General features: G+C 43.8%; 2 protein-coding genes across 5 annotated transcripts in view; one reads left to right on the top strand and one right to left on the bottom strand.

Annotated features, from left to right (window-relative positions):
• Positions 1 to 20009, bottom strand: part of NAT9 (N-acetyltransferase 9) — a 168691-nt gene that overhangs the window by 21494 nt on the left and 127188 nt on the right. For all 4 annotated transcript variants that reach the window (XM_075846501.1, XM_075846502.1, XM_075846504.1 and 1 more), the window contains 2 exons: positions 15662 to 15771; positions 15078 to 15215 (listed from right to left, as the gene is read on the bottom strand). In XM_075846501.1, the coding sequence (XP_075702616.1) occupies positions 15078 to 15215; positions 15662 to 15771 (248 nt within the window). The remainder of the gene's footprint in view (positions 1 to 15077; positions 15216 to 15661; positions 15772 to 20009) is intronic.
• Positions 3507 to 20009, top strand: part of SLC38A12 (solute carrier family 38 member 12) — a 37674-nt gene continuing 21171 nt past the window's right edge. Inside the window, exon 1 of the mRNA XM_075846500.1 lies at positions 3507 to 3566. The gene's annotated coding sequence lies outside the window, so the exon portion shown is untranslated. The remainder of the gene's footprint in view (positions 3567 to 20009) is intronic.

Here is a 20009-nt window from a genome sequence, read left to right as displayed (position 1 = left end):
GGACTTCTGGAAGCCCATAGAAGGCGGCAATGGATGGGAATTTATGGTACAAAAATTTTTTAATTTGTGACGATCAATCAAACCTTCCTCAAGTGCCCCTTTCAGGAGTACCAATAACTCATGTTGATATTTATCCATAGGATCTTTCGTCAAGATGTCATAGTTATTATTATGGTTTAGTAACGAAGTACACTTGATCTATATTGATCACAATTCAAAATAACTTTATTCCCCACCTTTGATGACCAATCCTCTACTGCTTGCTTTCATCTCCAAATGAGAATAATAAAGATGGTGTGGCTTGGTATTATTCTGTGCCCTCTAGTTCCTTTAGCGGAACATCTAGAAAGATGTCAATATTATGGTCTTCCCTTTTATGAGGAAGTCTCGCACTTTTTTTTTTTTTTTTACAATCTGTAAATGGGTCTCGACCAGGTACTGTATCATTATCTCCCAATAAATAGGCTAGAACCTACATTCCCTGTAAATCATCTAGAGGCCACATGTCAAACACAAGGCACGCCACCTTATTTTATGTGGTCCGCTGCATGTAAAAATCGGAATCAGGTTTTTACATGCAGCGCCACAGCCACAACAGCAGGACTTCTAAGTCCGCAAAAACAGGTGTTTTTTTTTTTGCAGTCCGGCAGAAAAAAAACACCGTCTGGAGTTTAGTTTTCCCAAAACATTGCACTGCGCATGCGCCAAAAAGGACATGCACAGAGTAAAGGGAAGAGTAGGCGGCCGCGGGCATATTTTTAATCTGAAAATATGCAGGCTGTGGCCAAGTGAATAAGTCTGAGTTAGTTCAGTGACGGAGGTGGACCACTCCAATCACTTGACCTCACGTCAGTGACGTGAGCTGACTGACTCAGGTCAGGTGACTGGACTGGTTCATTCCCGGGCCGGCACCGACCTCACTCAGACCGCCGCCGCGTACCCTGCTAAATGTGAGTTACATCTGGCAGAGCGCAAGCCTATGGGGGGCCTCCCAACCATCCCGGATTTAGCGGCACAGTTCCGGATTCCGGGTGTTGTCTTCGGCGGTCTGGGGTATGTCCCGCTGTCAACTGTATCTGCGTTCTCAGGACGCAGATACAATTAAACCCAATACTGAAGCAGGGAACCATCAGCTCCCTGCTTCAGCATTAGTTCAGAATGGAGGAGCAGAGTGAGCTCCTACACTCGCCGAGGATTCCCTGGGCACAGCGCTACTTTAAGCACTGTGCCCGGGGAAGCCCTGGACTTCACTGTCGATATATGGACAGTGACGTCAGTGGCTACTGATTGAGCAGAATCCCTGTTGCCGATGATCTGGCCAGGGATTCCGCTCCTAGAGGAAACCCATGCCGTCACTATCCACACATGGACATTGATGTCAGGGGCTTCCCTCTAGGAACGGAATCCCCGGACTATGCTCTGGCTGGGGATTCCGCTCCTAGAGGGAGTGATCTACAGGGGGGTGGCGCTATTACAAGGGGGGCAGTGGGGCACTCTGTGCAAGGGGGGGGCAGTGTGGCGCTCTGTACAAGGGGAGGCAATGCGGCGCTCTGTACAAGGGCGGGTGTTGGGCTATCTACAGGGGCCTGTGTGTGTGTGTGTGTGTGTGTGTGTGTGTGTGTGTTGGGCTATATACAGGGGGCTGTGTGGGTGTATGTGTGTGTGTGTGTGTGTGTGTGTGTGTGTGTCGGCCTATCTACAGGAAGCTGTGTGTGTGTTGGGCTATCTACAGGGGGCTGTGTGTGTGTGTGTTGGGCTATCTACAGGGCGCTCAACTGGGGCATTATTAACGTGTGGAGGCACGGTTACTGAGAGGGCACTTTTAGTGTGTCGAGCACAGGAGGATCATTATTACCATTGGGAGTACTGTGGATTAACATAAATCTAACTACTCCTTAACAGTTATGCGAGCTGTTACATTTATACAGTCTTAGGCCTCATTTACACGAGCGTAATATACGCGCGTGCGACGCGCGTGCTTTTCACGCGTGTCGTACGCACCTATATTACTCTATGGGGCAGTTTAGACGATGCGTGAATTTTGCGCAGCGTGAGTGCGTTGCGTAAAACTCACGACATGTTCTATAATCGTGCGTTTTTCACGCAACACGCACCCATTGAAGTCAATGGGTGCGTGAAAACAACGCATGCCACACGGACGCTACTGCGTTGCATGCGCGAAAATCACGCAAGAGCTGTCAAAAGGATGAATGTAAACAGAAAAGCACCACGTGCTTTTCTGTTTACAAACATCCAAACGGAGTGTCAAATTAGAGATGAGTACTGGGAAGACCCCAGCAGTTGGCAGGCACGTAATAATTACAAAAAAATCTAAGTGTACCGAGGCACACTGAAAGCCAATTTCCCAACTGCTGACTGATATTTTTTAAAAAGTAACTTTTATTAATTTTGCCACTAAGAATGTCCAGGTGGACATAAACAATAAGTACAAACAGTTAAAAGTTATAGCCGATATTGCTGCCACACACGCTCAGATTGCGCTCCGTCTGTATGTATTGCCAGACAGAGCACAGAGTACTAGAATTTGTCCAGTGACAGGTATAACAGCTAGACAGCTGCAGACTGCCGTGCTGAGACAGATGTAAGGTTAAATTCAAAGTTAGATTCGCGTGCTGGATTAGCTAGACAAATAGGGCTGTTTAAAACAATTTTAGCCCCCCCGACATGTTTCGCTGTCAACACAGCGTCCTCAGGGCTACTAGCCCCGTTTTGATCCCCTGAGGACGCTGTGTTGACAGCGAAACATGTCGGGGGGGCTAAAATTGTTTTAAACAGCCCTATTTGTCTAGCTAATCCAGCACGCGAATCTAACTTTGAATTTAACCTTACATCTGTCTCAGCACGGCAGTCTGCAGCTGTCTAGCTGTTATACCTGTCACTGGACAAATTCTAGTACTCTGTGCTCTGTCTGGCAATACATACAGACGGAGCGCAATCTGAGCGTGTGTGGCAGCAATATCGGCTATAACTTTTAACTGTTTGTACTTATTGTTTATGTCCACCTGGACATTCTTAGTGGCAAAATTAATAAAAGTTACTTTTTAAAAAATATCAGTCAGCAGTTGGGAAATTGGCTTTCAGTGTGCCTCGGTACACTTAGATTTTTTTGAAATTAGAGATGAGCGCACCGAACTTCACTGGGTTCGGCTGAACTCGTTTTGACCGAACCCGGCAAAAAATGTTCGGGTGGGTACGCGACGTCAGGAGACAGTCACTGCCCACGGTGCTGAAAGACTTAAACTGTTTCAGCACCATGGACAGTGACTTTCGATCGCCATATACATATACGTGTAAAAAAAAACAGAAGTTCTGACTTACCGATAAGTCCAGGCTCCTTCCTCCAGTCCGACCTCCCGGGATGACATTTCAGGCCAAGTGACAGCTGCAGCCAATCACAGGCCAAGCACAGGCTGCAGCCAATCACAGGCTGCAGCGGTCTCATGAACTGCCGCGTCATCCTGGGAGGTGGGGCCGGATGACAAGAGAGGGACGCGTCACCAAGGCAACGGCCGGGAGACCGGACTGGAGGAAGCAGGCAGTTCATGGTAAGTTTGAACGTCTTTTTTTATTCACAGGTTGCTGTATATTGTGATCGGCATTCACTGTCGAGGGTGCTGAAAGAGTTACTGCCGATCAGTTAGCTCTTTCAGCACCTTGGACAGTGACGGGCGTCGACTAGCCTCATCTCTATGATGGCGGCTGCGCGAAAATCACGCAGCCGCGCATCATACACGGATGACACACGGAGCTGTCAAATGCCTTTTGCGCGCGCAAAACGCAGCGTTTTTTGCGCGCGCAAAACGCACACGCTCGTGTAAATCAGGCCTTACAATTACAATAGGCCCTTTGAAGGCAACCAGAAGGCTGATGTCGCCCTCTGTGAAAATAAGTTTGACACCCCTGATCTAGAGTAACAAGTCCCTTGCATTTTCTAAGATTTACATTAGTGTATATATATTACCATTGGGGTGGGCATTGAGGCGAAACAAAAAAAAAAATTGGGCAGGCATTGAGGACCCCGTGGACCAATAAGCTGCCAGTATATGGCAGAAGTGCAGCGGACTCTGAATACTTTCGTGCTGAGCTGCTCACGGCTCAGCACTGACAGGCGCGAGTCAATGACGTCATCGCACCTGTCTGTGCTGAGCCATGAGCGACCAGCGTTATACAGTGAATAGTAGAGCAGGGAACGGACGTTAACCTGCTCTACTACAGGATTCAACTTTATCTGCGCCCTGTTCTGGAGTGACCCCCCCCCCCCATACCATTCACATAAAAACAGCTGAAAAATTTAGGTTACAGGATAACCTGCAGCTCCTTTACTCCTGTGCTCCAAGTAATAATAATTTCTGGTTGTGTTTTAGTATTTTTCAGCCTTGTCATAGGGACATTATGTATATTAAAATAACTATTCACATCAATGTATAGACATAGACACACAACTTTCAAAGCTAGTCAAGATATAAATATTAATGTTGATTTAGATGCACCAGTATGACAAGGTTGAACAAAGACTGATAAAGCAGGAAGTGTTGTCATGGGGGCAGGATTCTGCCAATTAACTTCTGAAACTAATAATTCTGCAATTTGAAATTGTCCCGTCCCCCCCCCCTACCCCCCACAATATTCATGTACACCTTTTTACATAGCTCTGGGAGTTCTCCATTATGGTGCACATAAAAGTGTCTGATGTGTGTAGGTTACACTATATAAAATGGACTTGAAATAGATAAATATGAACAGACTCTAATGATGATGTGTCCTATTTGGCATTCTATTCGCACACTGTAAAACTATTTTTCAGGAGATTGATGAGTGAAGTAAAAGCGTCTGGCAGTGACATTTATTAAGGCCGATGCTGCGCACGGTCAGGTGAAGGGAAAGCCAATTAGGAAGGTTTCGCAGTAGTCGAGACAATGCATGATCAGTGTGTGAATTGACATGGTGTGTGTTTTGTGTGATAAACGACAAGAGTCAAGACAAGTCGACAACAGAAAACAAGAAACTCTAGCCCTCGATTGCTACGTGCTATAAAGAAGAAGAGGGTAGTTACCTGTCAGTCACAAGATTCCCAGGATCATATAGTAAAAACAAGCACGTTACCTAAGAAAATCCAGATTTTTCCCTATGCTGCAGTGGATCTCAGATGAAACTAGTGCAGACAAATCGTGGAGGTATTACCCAAAACCAATTTCTATTATTTGTTCCTTTGACAACCCTAAACCATTGGAGCACAGCGGGGAAACCAGTACTGAAGTGGATATCTGCTGGGAATAGGATTCTAAATATGTTTTCTGCATTTGCAGAATCCACCCAAGGAGTTTTTTGTTTTTTTTATAGTACTTCTTTTACTTGAACTAAAGACTCAGGGAGTTTGAGGTATTTCGGTTGCGGAACAAATTTTCGAATCCTCCTCCATGTTTTTGTCTAGGTGAAATAAAGCACTCTTTTACCTCTTCATTGCCAAATTTCACTGCCCCATCCAGTCTGTGCGGTCTCCCCGTGTTCCTGATAGTCCATGAAAGTGAGGCACATTCTTGCAGCGGCTGTGTGACCTCGCGAAGCAGTCTTTTTACCCAAAGTCCTCAGAATTCTGCTGCAGCCTTCTCACAACACACGAGTGCCTCTGATGAATTTTGAACCTCCATGTGCCTCACATTAATAGTAATTAACCCCATCATGTTCCTCACAGTCATAATGGACGACATTGGGTTAATGTGTGAGGTACATGATGGGGTTAATTACTATTAAGGTGAGGCACATGGAAGCACTAAATTCATAACGCCTCGTGCCTCACATTAATAAGTTAAAGAAAGCAGTTTTTATTTTATTTTTTACAGCGTATACATCATAAATGACGCTATAAATTTGTTGTTGTGCAGGTTATTACGGTCGCCACGATACCGAATATGTGTATATTTTATGTACTGAGACTTTTATTTTAATGTTTATTGTAAAAACTGTATTTAAATAAAATAAATTAACATGAATTAAAAAAATGTTTTTTACTTTTTTATTTATAAACTTTAATGTACTGGAATATATCTATATACTGATAGGCAGTACACAGGTAGTTGTTGGGACATACCTAAGTAATGGGGAGTTGGTGACAGGGAATCAAGAGAAGGCAGAGTTACTAAATGGGTTCTGTAGCTCTGTATATACACGAGAAGAAAGAGCAGCTGATGTAGCCGGTGCCAGTGCTGTTAATATATCAGTTGATATACTGAATTGGATGAATGTAGAGATGGTCCAAGCGAAGTTAAATAAAATAAATGTGCACAAGGCCCCGGGACCAGATGTGTTACACCCTAGAATTCTTAAAGAGCTTAGTTCAGTTATTTCTATCCCCCTTTTCATAATATTTAGAGATTCTGTAGTGACTGGTATAGTGCCAAGGGACTGGCGCAGGGCAAATGTGGTGCCTATTTAAGAAAAGGGCTCTAGGCCTTCCCCGGGTAATTATAGACCAGTAAGCCATTGTGGGGAAAATATTTGAGGGGCTATTGAGGGACTATATACAGGATTATGTGACAAAAAATAGCATTATAAGTGACGGAAAGCACAGTTTTACTAAGGACAGAAGTTGTCAAACTAACCTGATTTGTTTTATTTAGAGGTGAGCAGAAGCCTAGACAGAGGGGCCGCTGTGGATATAGTGTTTTTGGACTTTGCAAAGGCATTTGACACTGTCCCCCATAGACGTCTAATGGGTAAATTAAGGACTATAGGTTCAGAAAGTATCGTTTGTAATTGGATTGAGAATTGGCTCAAGGACCGTATCCAGAGAGTTGTGGTCAATGATTCCTACTCTGAATGGTCCCCGGTAATAAGTGGTGACCCCAGGGTTCAGTGCTGGGACCACTATTATTCAACTTATTTATTAACCCCTTCGCGCTCAGGTCAGTAATAGTACGTCCTGCTAAGTAGAACGTTCGCGCTCAGGTCAGTACTATTACTGACCTGAGTAAACACGGCGCCATCTTTCCCCGGCGCGTGTCTGAGCTGTGATACCTGCTGTTTCCGACAGCAGGCTATCACAGCTTAGTGTGCAGGGACCGATCGCGGTGGTCCCCGCCGATTAACCCCTTAGAAGCCGCGTTCAATAGCGATCGCGGCTTCTTAGGGGTTAAGCTGCCATCGCCGGCCTGCTACACGATAGCGGGCCGTGATGGCTGCTATGGCAACCAGAATCCTAACAATGGACTCTGGCTACGCCATCGACGGAAGCCTAGTGGGTCCCGACAAAATCAGGACCCACTATGCTTGCTGTCAGCGAACAGCTGACAGCTCTAATACACTGCACTACGCATGTAGTGCAGTGTATTAGAATAGCGATCAGAGCCTCCTGCTCTCATGTCCCCTAGTGGGACAAAGTAAAAAAAGTGTGAAAAAGTAAAAAAAAGTTGTGTAAAAATAAGAAAATAAAAGATTTAAAAGTAATAAAAGTAAAAGTCCCCCTTTTTCCCTTATCAGTTCTTTATTATTAATAAAAATATATAAATAAACAAATAAACTATACATAATTGGTATCGCCGCGTCCGTAACGTCCTGAACTACAAAACAATGTCGTTATTTATCCCGCACGGTGAACGCCGTAAGAGAAAATAATAATAAACCGTACCACAATCACAATTGTTTGGTCACTTCACCTCCCAAAAAATGGAATAAAAAGAGATCAAAAAGTCGCATGTACCTAAAAATTGTACTGATCGAAACTACAGTTCGTTACGCAAAAAATAAGTCCTCGCACGGCTTTATTGATGGTAAAATAAAACAGTTATGGCTCTTAGAATAAGGTAACACAAAAAATTAATTATATTTTACAAAATGTATTTTATTGTGCAAACGCCATAAGACATAAAATAAAACTATAAACATCTGGTATCGCCGTAATCGTATCGCCCCGCAGAATAAAGTGAATATGTCATTTATAGCGCACGGTGAACGCTGTAAAAAAAATTGAATAAAAAACAATAGTAAAATTGCTGTTTTTTTAGTCACCACGCCACCTAAAAATAGAATAAAAACTGATCAAAAAGTCGCATGCACCCCATGAAAACTACAATGCATTCCTCAAGGGGTCTAGTTTCCAAAAAGGGGTCACTTTTGGGGGGTTTCCACTGTTTTAGCACCACAAGACCTCTTCAAACCGGACATGGTGCCTAATAAATTAAATTAAATAAATTAAATGTCACCTCTACTTTGCTCTAAATTCCTGTGAAACGCCTAAAGGGTTAATAAACTTTTTAAATGCTGTTGTGAATACTTTGAGGGGTCTAGTTTCTGAAATGGGGTGTTTGATAGGGGTTTCTAATATATGGGCCCCTCAAAGCAACTTCAGAACTGAGCTGGAAACTAAAAAATAAAATAAAAATGAGGCAATACTTCGCTTCTTACATTATACTGATAATGAGCCGTGCCCACCCCGAGATGACCCCAGTTTTGACCGTTTGTATAAACGGAGACCCCTATTAGACCGTTTCAGTGCCCGGTTTTCCCAGCATTCACCCCCGAGAAGTGTATTTCTATAGATGAGTCCTTGGTACATTTGAAAGGGAGGCTTCAATTCCGCGAGTACCTGCCGGGTAAGAGGGCAAGGTATGGCGTGAAGATGTATAAGCTGTGCGAGAGTGCATCAGGGTATACCTACAAATTTAGGATATATGAAGGGAAGGACACCAGTTCTCAGCCCCCAGAATGCCCCCCCTTACTGGGAGTTAATACAAAAATTGTGTGGGATTTGGTGCACCCACTGCTGGACCAGGGTTACCACCTCTACCTGGATAATTTTTATACCAGCGTCTCACTCTTCAACTGCCTCGCTTCCAGAAGTCCTGCGGCATGCGGCACTGCTAGAAGAAACCTGAGAGGCCTCCCTAAGACTCTGCTTGGGCAAACCCTCAGAAGGGGTGAGAGCAGGGCACAATCTAGCAGCAACATATTGTGTGTCAAGTACAAGACCAGGGAGATGCCACACCAGTACCCATGTACCTGTACGAGGTACCAATACAGGGACCCCCAAACTAGACTGCATCCTGGACTACAATAGGTACATGGGAGGGGTGGACTTGTCAGATCAAGTCCTGAAGCCTTACAGTACTTCTGGAAGCGGGGCCACAGGCATCGTACCAGGGCAACACTTTTTAGGAGAAGTTCCCCAAACTGGCAAGAAGGGAAAAAGTCAAAAGAGGTGCAGAGTCTGCTATAAGAGGGGGATAAGGAAGGACACAATATATCAATGTGACGCGTGTCCCGAAAAACCAGAGCTCTGTATGAAAGAGTGTTTTCAAATTTATCATCCATCCCTTTATTTTTAATTTACCCCAGTTTTACTCGCTCTGATCCACTTCGCACAGCTTACCCCTCCTCCTCTTTCCCCTCTGAGCCCTGCTGTGTGCCCAGGCAGCTGATAACAGCCACATGTAGGGTATTGCCGTACCCGGGAGAGCCAACATTACAGTTTATGGGGTGTAGGTCTCCGGTGGCACATGCTGGGCACAATATATCGGACACTGACATGGCATATATATAGAAAATTGCAAATCTCACTCTGCACCATCTGCTGCGCATTATCTTTTACACAATACCTGTGGGGTCAAAATGCTCACTACACCTCTAGATGAATTCCTTAAGGGGTGTCGTTTTTAAAACGGGGTCACTTCTCGGGGGTTTCAACTGTACTGATACCTCAGGGGCTTCTGCACACACGACTTAGCACCAGAAAATTCCCAGTAGGCCACATGGTGGTCCTTTCCTTCTGAGCCCTCCCATGGGCCCAAACGGCAGTTTATCACCACAAATGGGGTATTGCCGCACTCAGGACAAATTGGGCAACAAATTGGGGCATTTTATTCCTTGTGAAAATAAGAAATTTTGAGCCAAAACTACCTCTTATTGGAAAAAATTTCATTTTTTTGAATTCACAGCCCAATTCAAATAAATTCTGTGAAAAAACTGTGGGGTCTAAATGGTCACAACACCCATAAATAAATTCTTTGAGGGGTGTAGTTTCCAAAATGGGGTGAATTCTGGTGGGTTTCCATTGCTTTGATACCTTTGGGGCTCTGCAAATGCGACATGGCACCCGAAAACCAATCCAGCAAAATCTGGGCTCCAAAGAACACATAGCGCTCCTTTCCTTCTGAGGCCTCCCATGGGCCCAAACGGCAGTTTATCACCACAAATGGGGTATTGCCGCACTCAGGACAAATTGGGCAACAAATTGGGGCATTTTATTCCTTGTGAAAATAAGAAATTTTGAGCCAAAACTACCTCTTATTGGAAAAAATTTCATTTTTTTGAATTCACAGCCCAATTCAAATAAATTCTGTGAAAAAACTGTGGAGTCTAAATGGTCACAACACCCATAAATGAATTCCTTGAGGGGTGTAGTTTCCAAAATGGGGTCACTTCTGGTGGGTTTCCATTGCTTTGATACCTTTGGGGCTCTGCAAATGCGACATGGCACCCGAAAACCAATCCAGCAAAATCTCTGCTCCAAAGAACACATAGCACTCCTTTCCTTCTAATACCTCCCATGGGCCCAAACGGCAGTTTATGGCCACAAATAGGGTATTGCCGCACTCAGGACAAATTTGGCAACAAAATGGGGTATTTTATTCGTTGTGAAAATAAGACGTTTTGAGCCAAAACTACATCTTATTGGAAAAAAGTTTTTCTTTTTAAATTCACAGCCCAATTCAAATAAGTTCTGTGAAAAAACTGTGGGGTCTAAATGGTCACAACACCCATAAATAAATTCCTTGAGGGGTTTTGTTTCCAAAATGGGGTCACTTTTGGTGGGTTTCCATTGCTTTGATACCTCTGAGGCTCTGCAAATGCGACATGGCACCCGAAAACCAATACAGCAAAATCTGGACTCCAACAAACACATAGCGCTCCTTTCCTTCTGAGCCCTCCCATGGGCCCAAACGGCAGTTTATCACCACAAATGGGGTATTGCCGCACTCAGGACATATTGGGCAACAAAATGGGGCATTTTGTTCCCTGTGAAAATAAGAAATTCTGATCAAAAATGACATCTTATTGGAAAAATTGTCATTCTTTTAATTTCACAGCCCAATTCAAATACGCGCTGTGAAAAAACTACGGGGTCAAAATGGTAACAATAACCATAAATTAATTCCTTGAGGGGTGCAGTTTCCAAAATGGGGTCAGTTTTGGGGGATTCCTACTGTTTTGGCACCTCAACACCTCTCCAAACCTGGCATGCTGCCTAAAATATATTCTAATAAAAAAGAGGCACCAAAATGCACTAGGTGCTTCTTTGCTTCTGGGGCTTGTGTTTTATTCCACGAGCGCACTAGAGCCACATGTGGGACATTTCTAAAAACTGAAGAATCTGGACAATACATATTTAGTTGTGTTTCTCTGGTAAAACCTTCTTTGTTACAGAAAAAAAATAGAATAAAATTGAAATTCAGAAATAAAAACGAAATTTGCAAATTTCACCTCCACTTTGCTTTAATTCCTGTGAAATTCCTGAAGGGTTAAAAAACTTTCTAAATGCTGTTTTGAATACTTTGAGGGGTCTAGTTTTTAAAATGGGGGGTTTTATGGGGGTTTCTAATACATAGGCCCCTCAAAGCCACTTCAGAACTGAACAGGTACCTTAAAAAAAAGGCTTTTGAAATTTTCTTAAAAATATGAGAAATTGCTGTTTATGTTCTAAGCCTTGTAACGTCCAAGAAAAATAAAATAATGTTCTAAAAACGATGCTAATCTAAAGTAGACATATGGGAAATGTGAACTAGTAACTATTTTGGGTGGTATATCCGTCTGTTTTACAAGCAGATGCATTTAAATTCTGAAAAATGCTATTTTTTCTAAATTTTCTCTAAATTTTGCAATTTTTCTCAAATAAAGACTGAATATATCGACCAAATTTTACCACGAACATGAAGCCCAAAGTGTCACGAGAAAACAATCTCGGAATCGCTTGCATAGGTTTAAGCATTCCGACGTTATTACCACATAAAGTGAAATATGTCAGATTTCAAAAATGGGCTCTGAGCCTTAAGGCCCAAACTAGGCTGCGTCCTTAAGGGGTTATTGATATAGAAGATGGGATTAATAGCACTATTTCTATTTTTGCAAATGACACCAAGCTATGTAGTAATGTTCAGTCTATGGAAGATGTTCATAAATTACAAGCTGATTTGGATGCACTAAGTGTTTGGGCATCCAGTTGGCAAATTAGGTTTAATGTAGATAGATGTAAAGTTACGCATCTGGTTACCAACAATCCACATGCATCATATGTCCTAGGGGGAGCTACACTGGGAGAGTCACTTGTTGAGAAGGATCTGGGTGTACTTGTAAATCATAAACTAAATAACAGCATGCAATGTCAATCAGCAGCTTCAAAGGCCAGCAAGATGTTGTCGTGTATCAAAAGAGGCATGGACTCGCGGGACAGGGATGTAATATTGCCACTTTACAAAGCATTAGTGAGGCCTCATCTAGAATATGCAGTTCAGTTCTGGGCTCCAGTTCATAGAAAGGATGCCCTGGAGTTGGAAAAAATACAAAGAGCAACGAAGCTAATAAGGGGAATGGAGAAACTAAGTTATGAGGAAAGATTAAAATAATTAAACCTATTTAGTCCTGAAAAGAGACGACTAAGGGGGGACATGATTAACTTATATAAATATATTAATGGCACATACAAGAAATATGGTGAAATCCTGTTCCATGTAAAATCCCCTCAAAAAACAAGGGGGCACTCCCTCCGTCTGGAGAAAAAAAAGGTCCATTCTCCAGAGGCGACAAGTCTTCTTTACCGTGAGAACGGTGAATCTATGGAATAGTCACCGCAGGAGACCTCACAGCAGGGACAGGAGATGCTTTACAAAAGGCTTAGATCATTTCCTAGAACGAGAACATACCAGCTTCTATGTCAATGTGTGGAATTTTTGTTTCATCGCTTCGCTTTTTCCCATCCCTTGGTTGAACTTGATGGACATGTGTCTTTTTTCAACCGTACTATGTAACCGGAAAATGGTCATATGTGGTATGCCCTTCGATCACATCCTCCTGCTCATTTTCCTCTTGAATGCTGCGGTCAGCTTTGATTGCAGCATTCAAGTGAATAGCGGCGGAGATCAGAGGTTTTTCTGATCTCTGCTACTAGTGCTGGGATGCGGCTGTGTAATTCAGCCATTGCCCCGCACCGGACAAGTGTGCGCGCACGGCCAGCATGATGTGGCCGGTGCTGCACTAATAAGCGGCGGCGCCAGCACTGAACATAGAACATGGGGGTGTTTTGCAGTGCACCCGTCGGCCACATCACCTCATGCGCCGCACGCACACTTGTTGTTAGGAGCGGGGCAATGACTACTACACAGCCGCAGCCCCACTCTGACAACATTCATGTGTTACAATGCTTTGCTGTGCGGCCGCACAGCTTAGTATCAAAATACACTACTTAACGGTATTAAACCGTTTGAGGGTGCACGGCATTGAAATAGTATCGATATATTGACACATGGTACAACCCTACTCCATACTCGGCGGGTATTGGCTATATGATGCAGCCGACACCTCAAAGCAATGGCCGGGATTGGAGATAACTTCTATTCCAGCCGTTTAACCACTTAGAAGCCACAGTCAATAGCAACTTTGGAATCTAAGACATTAGAGAGAGGAGCAGGTCCCTCAGTCGGCCCATTGGCCCCTCTGCGACACGATCGCGGAGTGCCGATGGTTGTCATGTCAGCTTGGCTGGTCTACTGAAGGCCCCCAAGTCCGCCATCTTTGTGCTCCTCGTAAGCTGGTAAAAAACACAATATAGTGCAATACAGAAGTATTGCAGTATATTGTGCAAGCGATCCATCGTTCACTACTACAAGTCGCTTCTATTAGTTCCTTGGGGGACTATTAAAAATGTAAAATAATTGTTAAAGTATATATATATATATATATATATATATATAAAAATTCTTCATATTTTTTCCACTATAGTAATGTAAAAAAATTAACATATTTGGAATCGGCACGTCTGTTAAGGTTCAACCTATTATAATATATCATTATTTAGCACACATGGTGAACGCCGTAAAAAAAGGAGGAAAATTAAATATGCCAGAATTGCTGTTTTTTTTTGGTCCCCATGCCTCACATAAAAAATGAAATAAAAATGGATTAAAAAGTTGCACCCCAAAAAAGCACCAATAAAATCTACAGCTCATCCCGCAAAAAAAACAAGCCCTCACAAGGCTCAAATCGATGGAAAAATAAAAAGTTATGGGTCTAACATTTAGGTTTTCTTTTGTAAAAGTAGTAAAACATAAAAAAATTACAAATAGATTTGGCATCACCGTAATCGTATTAACGCGCAGAATAAAGTTAGTATTGTTTTTACCCAATGGAGAACGCCGTAAAAATGAAAAACAAATGAGAATTGGTTTTTTTACCATTCCACCCCATATAGACTTTTTTCCCCAGTTTCTTAGTATATTAAATCGGTACAACAAAAGATGTTGTGAAAGACTAGAACTTGTCCCGCAACAAACGTGCCCTTATACGGATATATCGATGGAAAAATTAAAAAGTTATGGCTTTTAGAATGCAGAGAATTTTTTTTTTAAATGGCTGCGGCAGCAAGGGGTTAATACAGAAAAGACTCTCAAGTGTACATAACCATGAAAGCGTATTTTAGTAGCTTACGTCTACATCACAGCCCCTTAGTCGTGAGAAACAGCTGTAGACCAGTGTCCCTTTATCCACCCTACTTTATACTTGGCTCTGTGAATTCAGGCAGGAAAATGTTCCTGATCATACCCAGGTTGCAGATTATTCATCGCTCCATAGAACAGGTTTCCACTGATCAAATGGCTGTTTTCTATACGCAACTGAAGACAGCGTTATCACATGCGGTTTGAGGCTTTTGTGCTGCTGCTCAGCCACGGAAACACTTTCCATGAAGCTCATAGTCAACAGTGCGGACGTGGCCTCCAGAGGTAGTCTAGAACCTAATGGTGGGGACTATGTTCACCCCTAACTCTGGCAACGTAGTTTACATACACAATTACCTGCAATCATGATCTCTATCTCCGCTAATGATGGGTTTTCAGTATCAACCATGAAGAGGTTAACATCTCCCACCATACACTCATCTTCTGGACATCCTTGATCCCATTGTTGTCTATCCAGTATGATGAAGGTGCACTCTAAAAAGTGAAACTGGATTAGGTTAGAATATCCAACTTTAGCATAAAGGTCCTCTTACGCCAGCCAATTTTGGCAGGTGAAATGAGCAATCGTTGATTGGCTTTCGTTTGCTCCTGTCACACGGAGCTATGGATGGGGACGAGCGGACGTTACTCCGATCACTCATCCCCATACATTATCATCAGGTCAGCAGCGCGTCAGGGAGATGTGTCGATAATGTTTTACTAAAACAATACGATCAGCAGATGAACGAGCGTTTGTTCGTTCATCGGCTGATCGCTGCCCTGTTTGCAAAAGGGCAATTATCGACAACGAGCGTCTTTGAACAATCGTTTGCCCGATAATTGGCCCGTGTAAAAGGGCCTTAACTCCACAAAAGATGTGAGCAAGGATGGGAGGTCAATGGGAGGTTATACATGACCTGGTAGAAGGCCTTATCCCTTACTGTCATTGTCCTCTCTCCAGCTGCGTTGCATGTCATGTTCCTGGTCCAGCGTCAGCGGATCAGAGGCTGTCAGTTTTTGCAGCTCTTCTGACTTCATCCATTCATGATACCTAAGAGCACAAGATGGAAAATTAGTTTTACAGGAAAAGAGTGCAATAGAAAAAGGTGACAGAAAAGTGAGGGGAGTATGAGGCTACATGGTAGTGATGAAGCTACACAGAAGTAAGGCTTTGTGTGGATCTATAAGTATTGCAGTGTATTATAAATGCGATCGGATAATCGCATAGTGAAGTCCCCTAGTGGGGCTAGTAAAAAAGTAAAAAAAAAAGTTTAATAAAAAGTGAAAAAATATAAAAATGAAAAACCCACTTTTCCCCCTTACAAACTGCTTTATTATTAACAAACAAAATAAAGTAAAAAAGTTACACATATTTGGTATCGCCGCGTCCGTAACGAACCCGACTATAAACTTATTACATCATTTAACCCGCACGGTGAACGTCGTAAAAAATAAAATAAAAAAACTTGCAAAAATTGCTGTTTTCTTGGAATCCAGCATTAAAAAAAATGTGATAAAAAGTGATCAAAAAGTCGCATCTACTCCAAAATGGTACCGATAAAAACTACAAGTCATCCCGCAAAAAAAAAGCCCTCCTACAACTGCATCGGCGAAAAAATAAAAACGTTACGGCTCTTCAAATATGGAGACACAAAAACAAATAATTTTGAAAAAAAAGTGTTTTCACTGTGTAAAAGTAGTAAAACATATAAAAACTATACAAATTTGGTATCGTTGCAATCGCAACAACCCGCTGAATAAAGTTATTGTGTTATTTATACCACACGGTAAACGGCGTAAATTTAGGACGCAACAAAAGTGTGGCGAAATTGCTGGTTTTTTTCTATTCCCCCAAAAAAAAGTTAATAAAAATTAATCAATAAATTCTATGTACCCCAAAATGGTGCTATTAAAAATTACAACTTGTCCCGCAAAAAAACAAGACCTTATACAGCTATGTCGACGCAAAAATGAAAAGGCTATAGCTCTTTGAATGAGACGATGGAAAAACGTAAAAAATGGCTTGGTCATCTAAAATAGGCTGATCATTAAGGGGTTAATTACGCATTCCCATTCTTCCTGCTTCCAGCACACATGGGGAATCTATTAAGCACTCTACGCCAGTTTTCTGGAGTTGAAAAGTAGCAATTTGCACAAAAATCGAGCGAGTTTTGCATTTTTATTGTGTGTTTGTAACTCCCCAAAAAGTTGGTGGAGCTTAGCGGGAGGGGCAGGGCTACCCGCGGCCCGCCAAACTTACTATCATTTACACCACAAATTGCTGTCAATTAAAGTGCAAATCTATGCCAGCTTTGACTTTCTGGCGCACAGACAGCCAGAGATGCGCCAAATTGAAAAGGAGGCGTGCACCTCCTAATAAGTTACTCCAGCGCTTTTCAGATTAGGACTGGCGTATGAAACGCCAATCTTAATAAATTCCGCCCATAAAGATCAAGAATTTTCTTCTTTTGTGCCTAATATATCCCACCCCTTGTAATAAGATAATCAATGTTATTCACTTCACCCTTCAGTGGTTTTAGGGTGCCTGTACATGATTCGGGCAAGCCGTGGTAATTGCAGTGCATCAGAGATTGGCGTGGCTAACCAGCTTTGTTTCAGGCAAGTACAGGTGAAGAACATAAAAACCATGTGCCTTACCTGTAGTTGCCGCGAGACCACAGCAATTCGCAGTAAACTGTGCGTTTTTTGCAACACGGTACTCAGTCACGCGACAATTACTGTGGCTCGCCCGTATCGTGTACTGGCACACTTAGGCTGGCCATATGCATTGGAACGATTGTTCAGCTGACAACTATTCTGAACGACTCCCCCATACACACGCGGCCGAACTTGCATGTGTTTTCAATAGAGAGAAGGAGTAAAGCCGCTGCCAATCTCCTCTTGCAGTGGCTGATCTCCTTACCAACAAAAGGATTGGACATGTTGAAATTCAACATGCCTGTCCTTTCTCTCCTCCGAAATCTGCTGTCAGGGGAGAGTTGGGATGCCGCCTTACACATTAAATGGTCGGCCGGCAGCGCAGAATTTAGTGGGTTTAGCCCATTCATCTTATGTGCATGGTCAGGCCTGGCCCTAGGATAGATGGCGCCCTGTGCGAAATGATCTTCGGCGCTCCACCCCATCATTAAAAAAATCTGCCTCAAAATTCCTTCAGCAACTGACAGCGTTGTGTGACCTTTTTTTTGTGTTTTTTCTTAAGCTGTTGAAGCGAATGCAAAAAACGCAGGAAAAAAAGCTCCAAACGAGCGCCACAGGTATTTTCTGCCTCCTATTAATTTCAATTGGAGGTCAGAGGTGGAAACCACTTGAAGACCATCAGCCCCCCACTCACAGAAAAAAAACCCACTCACAGTAAAATGACCATCAGCCCCCCACTCACAGTAAAATGACCATCAGCCCCCCACTCACAGATTCCCCTTGTAGGTAGCGCCACACAGCCCACTTGTGGGTAGCGCCACACAGCCCCCTTGCGGGTAACGCCACACAGCCCCCTTGCGGGTAGCGACACACAGCTCCCTTGTGGGTGGCGCCACACAGCCCCCTGTAAAGAGCGCCACACAGCCCCCTGTAGAGTGCGCCACACAGCCCCCTGGTAGGAAGTGCCGCACAGCCCCCTGCTATGGAGTGCCGCACAGACCCCTGGTATGGAGTGCCGCATAGACCCCTGGTATGGAGTGCCGCACAGACCCCTGGTATGGAGTGCCGCACAGAACCCTGGTAGGGAGTGCGCAAAGACCCCTGGTAGGGAGTGAACACAGCTCACAGGTAGGGAGTGCCACACAGACCCCTGGTTGGTGGTGTCCCACAGCCCCCTGGTTGGTAGTGCCACACAGCCCCCTGGTTGGTAGTGCCACACAGCCCACAGCCCCCTTGTAGGTAGTGCCGTAGTGCCACACTGCCCACATTCCCCTAGTTGGTAGTGCCACACTGCCCACAGCCCCCTGGTTGGTATTGCCACACAGCCCCCTGGTTGGTAGTGCCACACAGCCCACAGGTTGGTAGTGCCACACAGCCCACAGCCCCCTTGTAGTGCAAGGACTACAAAATGACCCTGATAGCTGGCGGGCAATAGACATTCAAAAAAGGACAACTCTGCAGGAGTACACAAAATACCCAGCTTTCCCGGCTATCAAATAAATGTGTGGAAATAAACCAAGATATAACTTTTATTTAGTCTAGCTAAAGAATTAATCCTTTTAGTTATATCTTGGTTTATTTCCACACATTTATTTGATAGCCGGGAAAGCTGGGTATTTTGTGTGCTCCTGCAGAGTTGTCCTTTTTTTGTAGGTAGTGCCACACAGCCCACAGCCCCCCTGTAGATAGCAACCCCCCCCCCCTAACCCCTTCCAGTATAGATAGCGCCACTGTAGCTCCCTGAAGGAGCGGAATCCCCATGTGGCCGGGGATTCCGCTCCTGGAGCGCTGCTTTATGTCATGTTGATGCTCTGCTATAGTGCCGTCGCTACCGCTATAGCAGCCGCAGCTAGCGGCGCCACCGCCCTCATGCCCGGTGTCACCGCTAGCAGCCGCTATGGATTTTTTTCTCTTAGAAACAGCGCCACTCTTGTCTATGGGCTGAATTGCTTGACAGGGGTTAAGCTGCAATACCAGACACAACCCATGGATTAGAGTGGCAGTGTTTCCAGAGTAGGCTATGTGCAATCCCATTTTATGGCCTGCGTTTGACTATGAGCCCCCGTTAGGCTGTGACGGATGCCCTAACAGTGGCATCCGTCACCTCCGTTTTTTTACTGCAGAAAATGGTGCATATTTTGCTTTTTTTTTTTTCCAAGTCTGTGAAACGGTGACATCTCCCCTGAAAAACGCCGCAAGTCAGTCCCCTTTCTGCACCAGGAATTGACGTGCTGCGGAATGAAAAAAACGCACAACAGGTGAATTTAGGGACGGAAATTTTACGCAGCGTGTGGATGAGATTGGTTAAACCTCGCCCACTTTGCCACTACTGCATTCCGCTGTGTATTTTCTGTCCGCCATTCCGGATGGAAAATACGCAGCAATTCCGTTACGTGTGGACAAGCCCTAATGGTATACGTATAACGGATATGTCATGTATTCTCATAACGCCCGTTCATGACACATTCCTTAAATGGACACCATTATAGTTTGTGGTGACGGATGCCGCTATTGTTTCCATTTTATGAATAGATATTGGAAATCCCACGACGTATGAATTATACTTATGCCATGCAGTGGCAGACTTCACCCATAGGCTTTCATGTTATAAAAGTATACCACGCGGGAATC

The sequence above is a fragment of the Rhinoderma darwinii genome, chromosome 13, assembly GCF_050947455.1.
Source record: "Rhinoderma darwinii isolate aRhiDar2 chromosome 13, aRhiDar2.hap1, whole genome shotgun sequence".
Lineage (NCBI taxonomy): Eukaryota > Metazoa > Chordata > Amphibia > Anura > Rhinodermatidae > Rhinoderma > Rhinoderma darwinii.
Note: the sequence above shows the minus strand (reverse complement) of the source record. Positions and strands in the feature narration are given on the sequence as shown.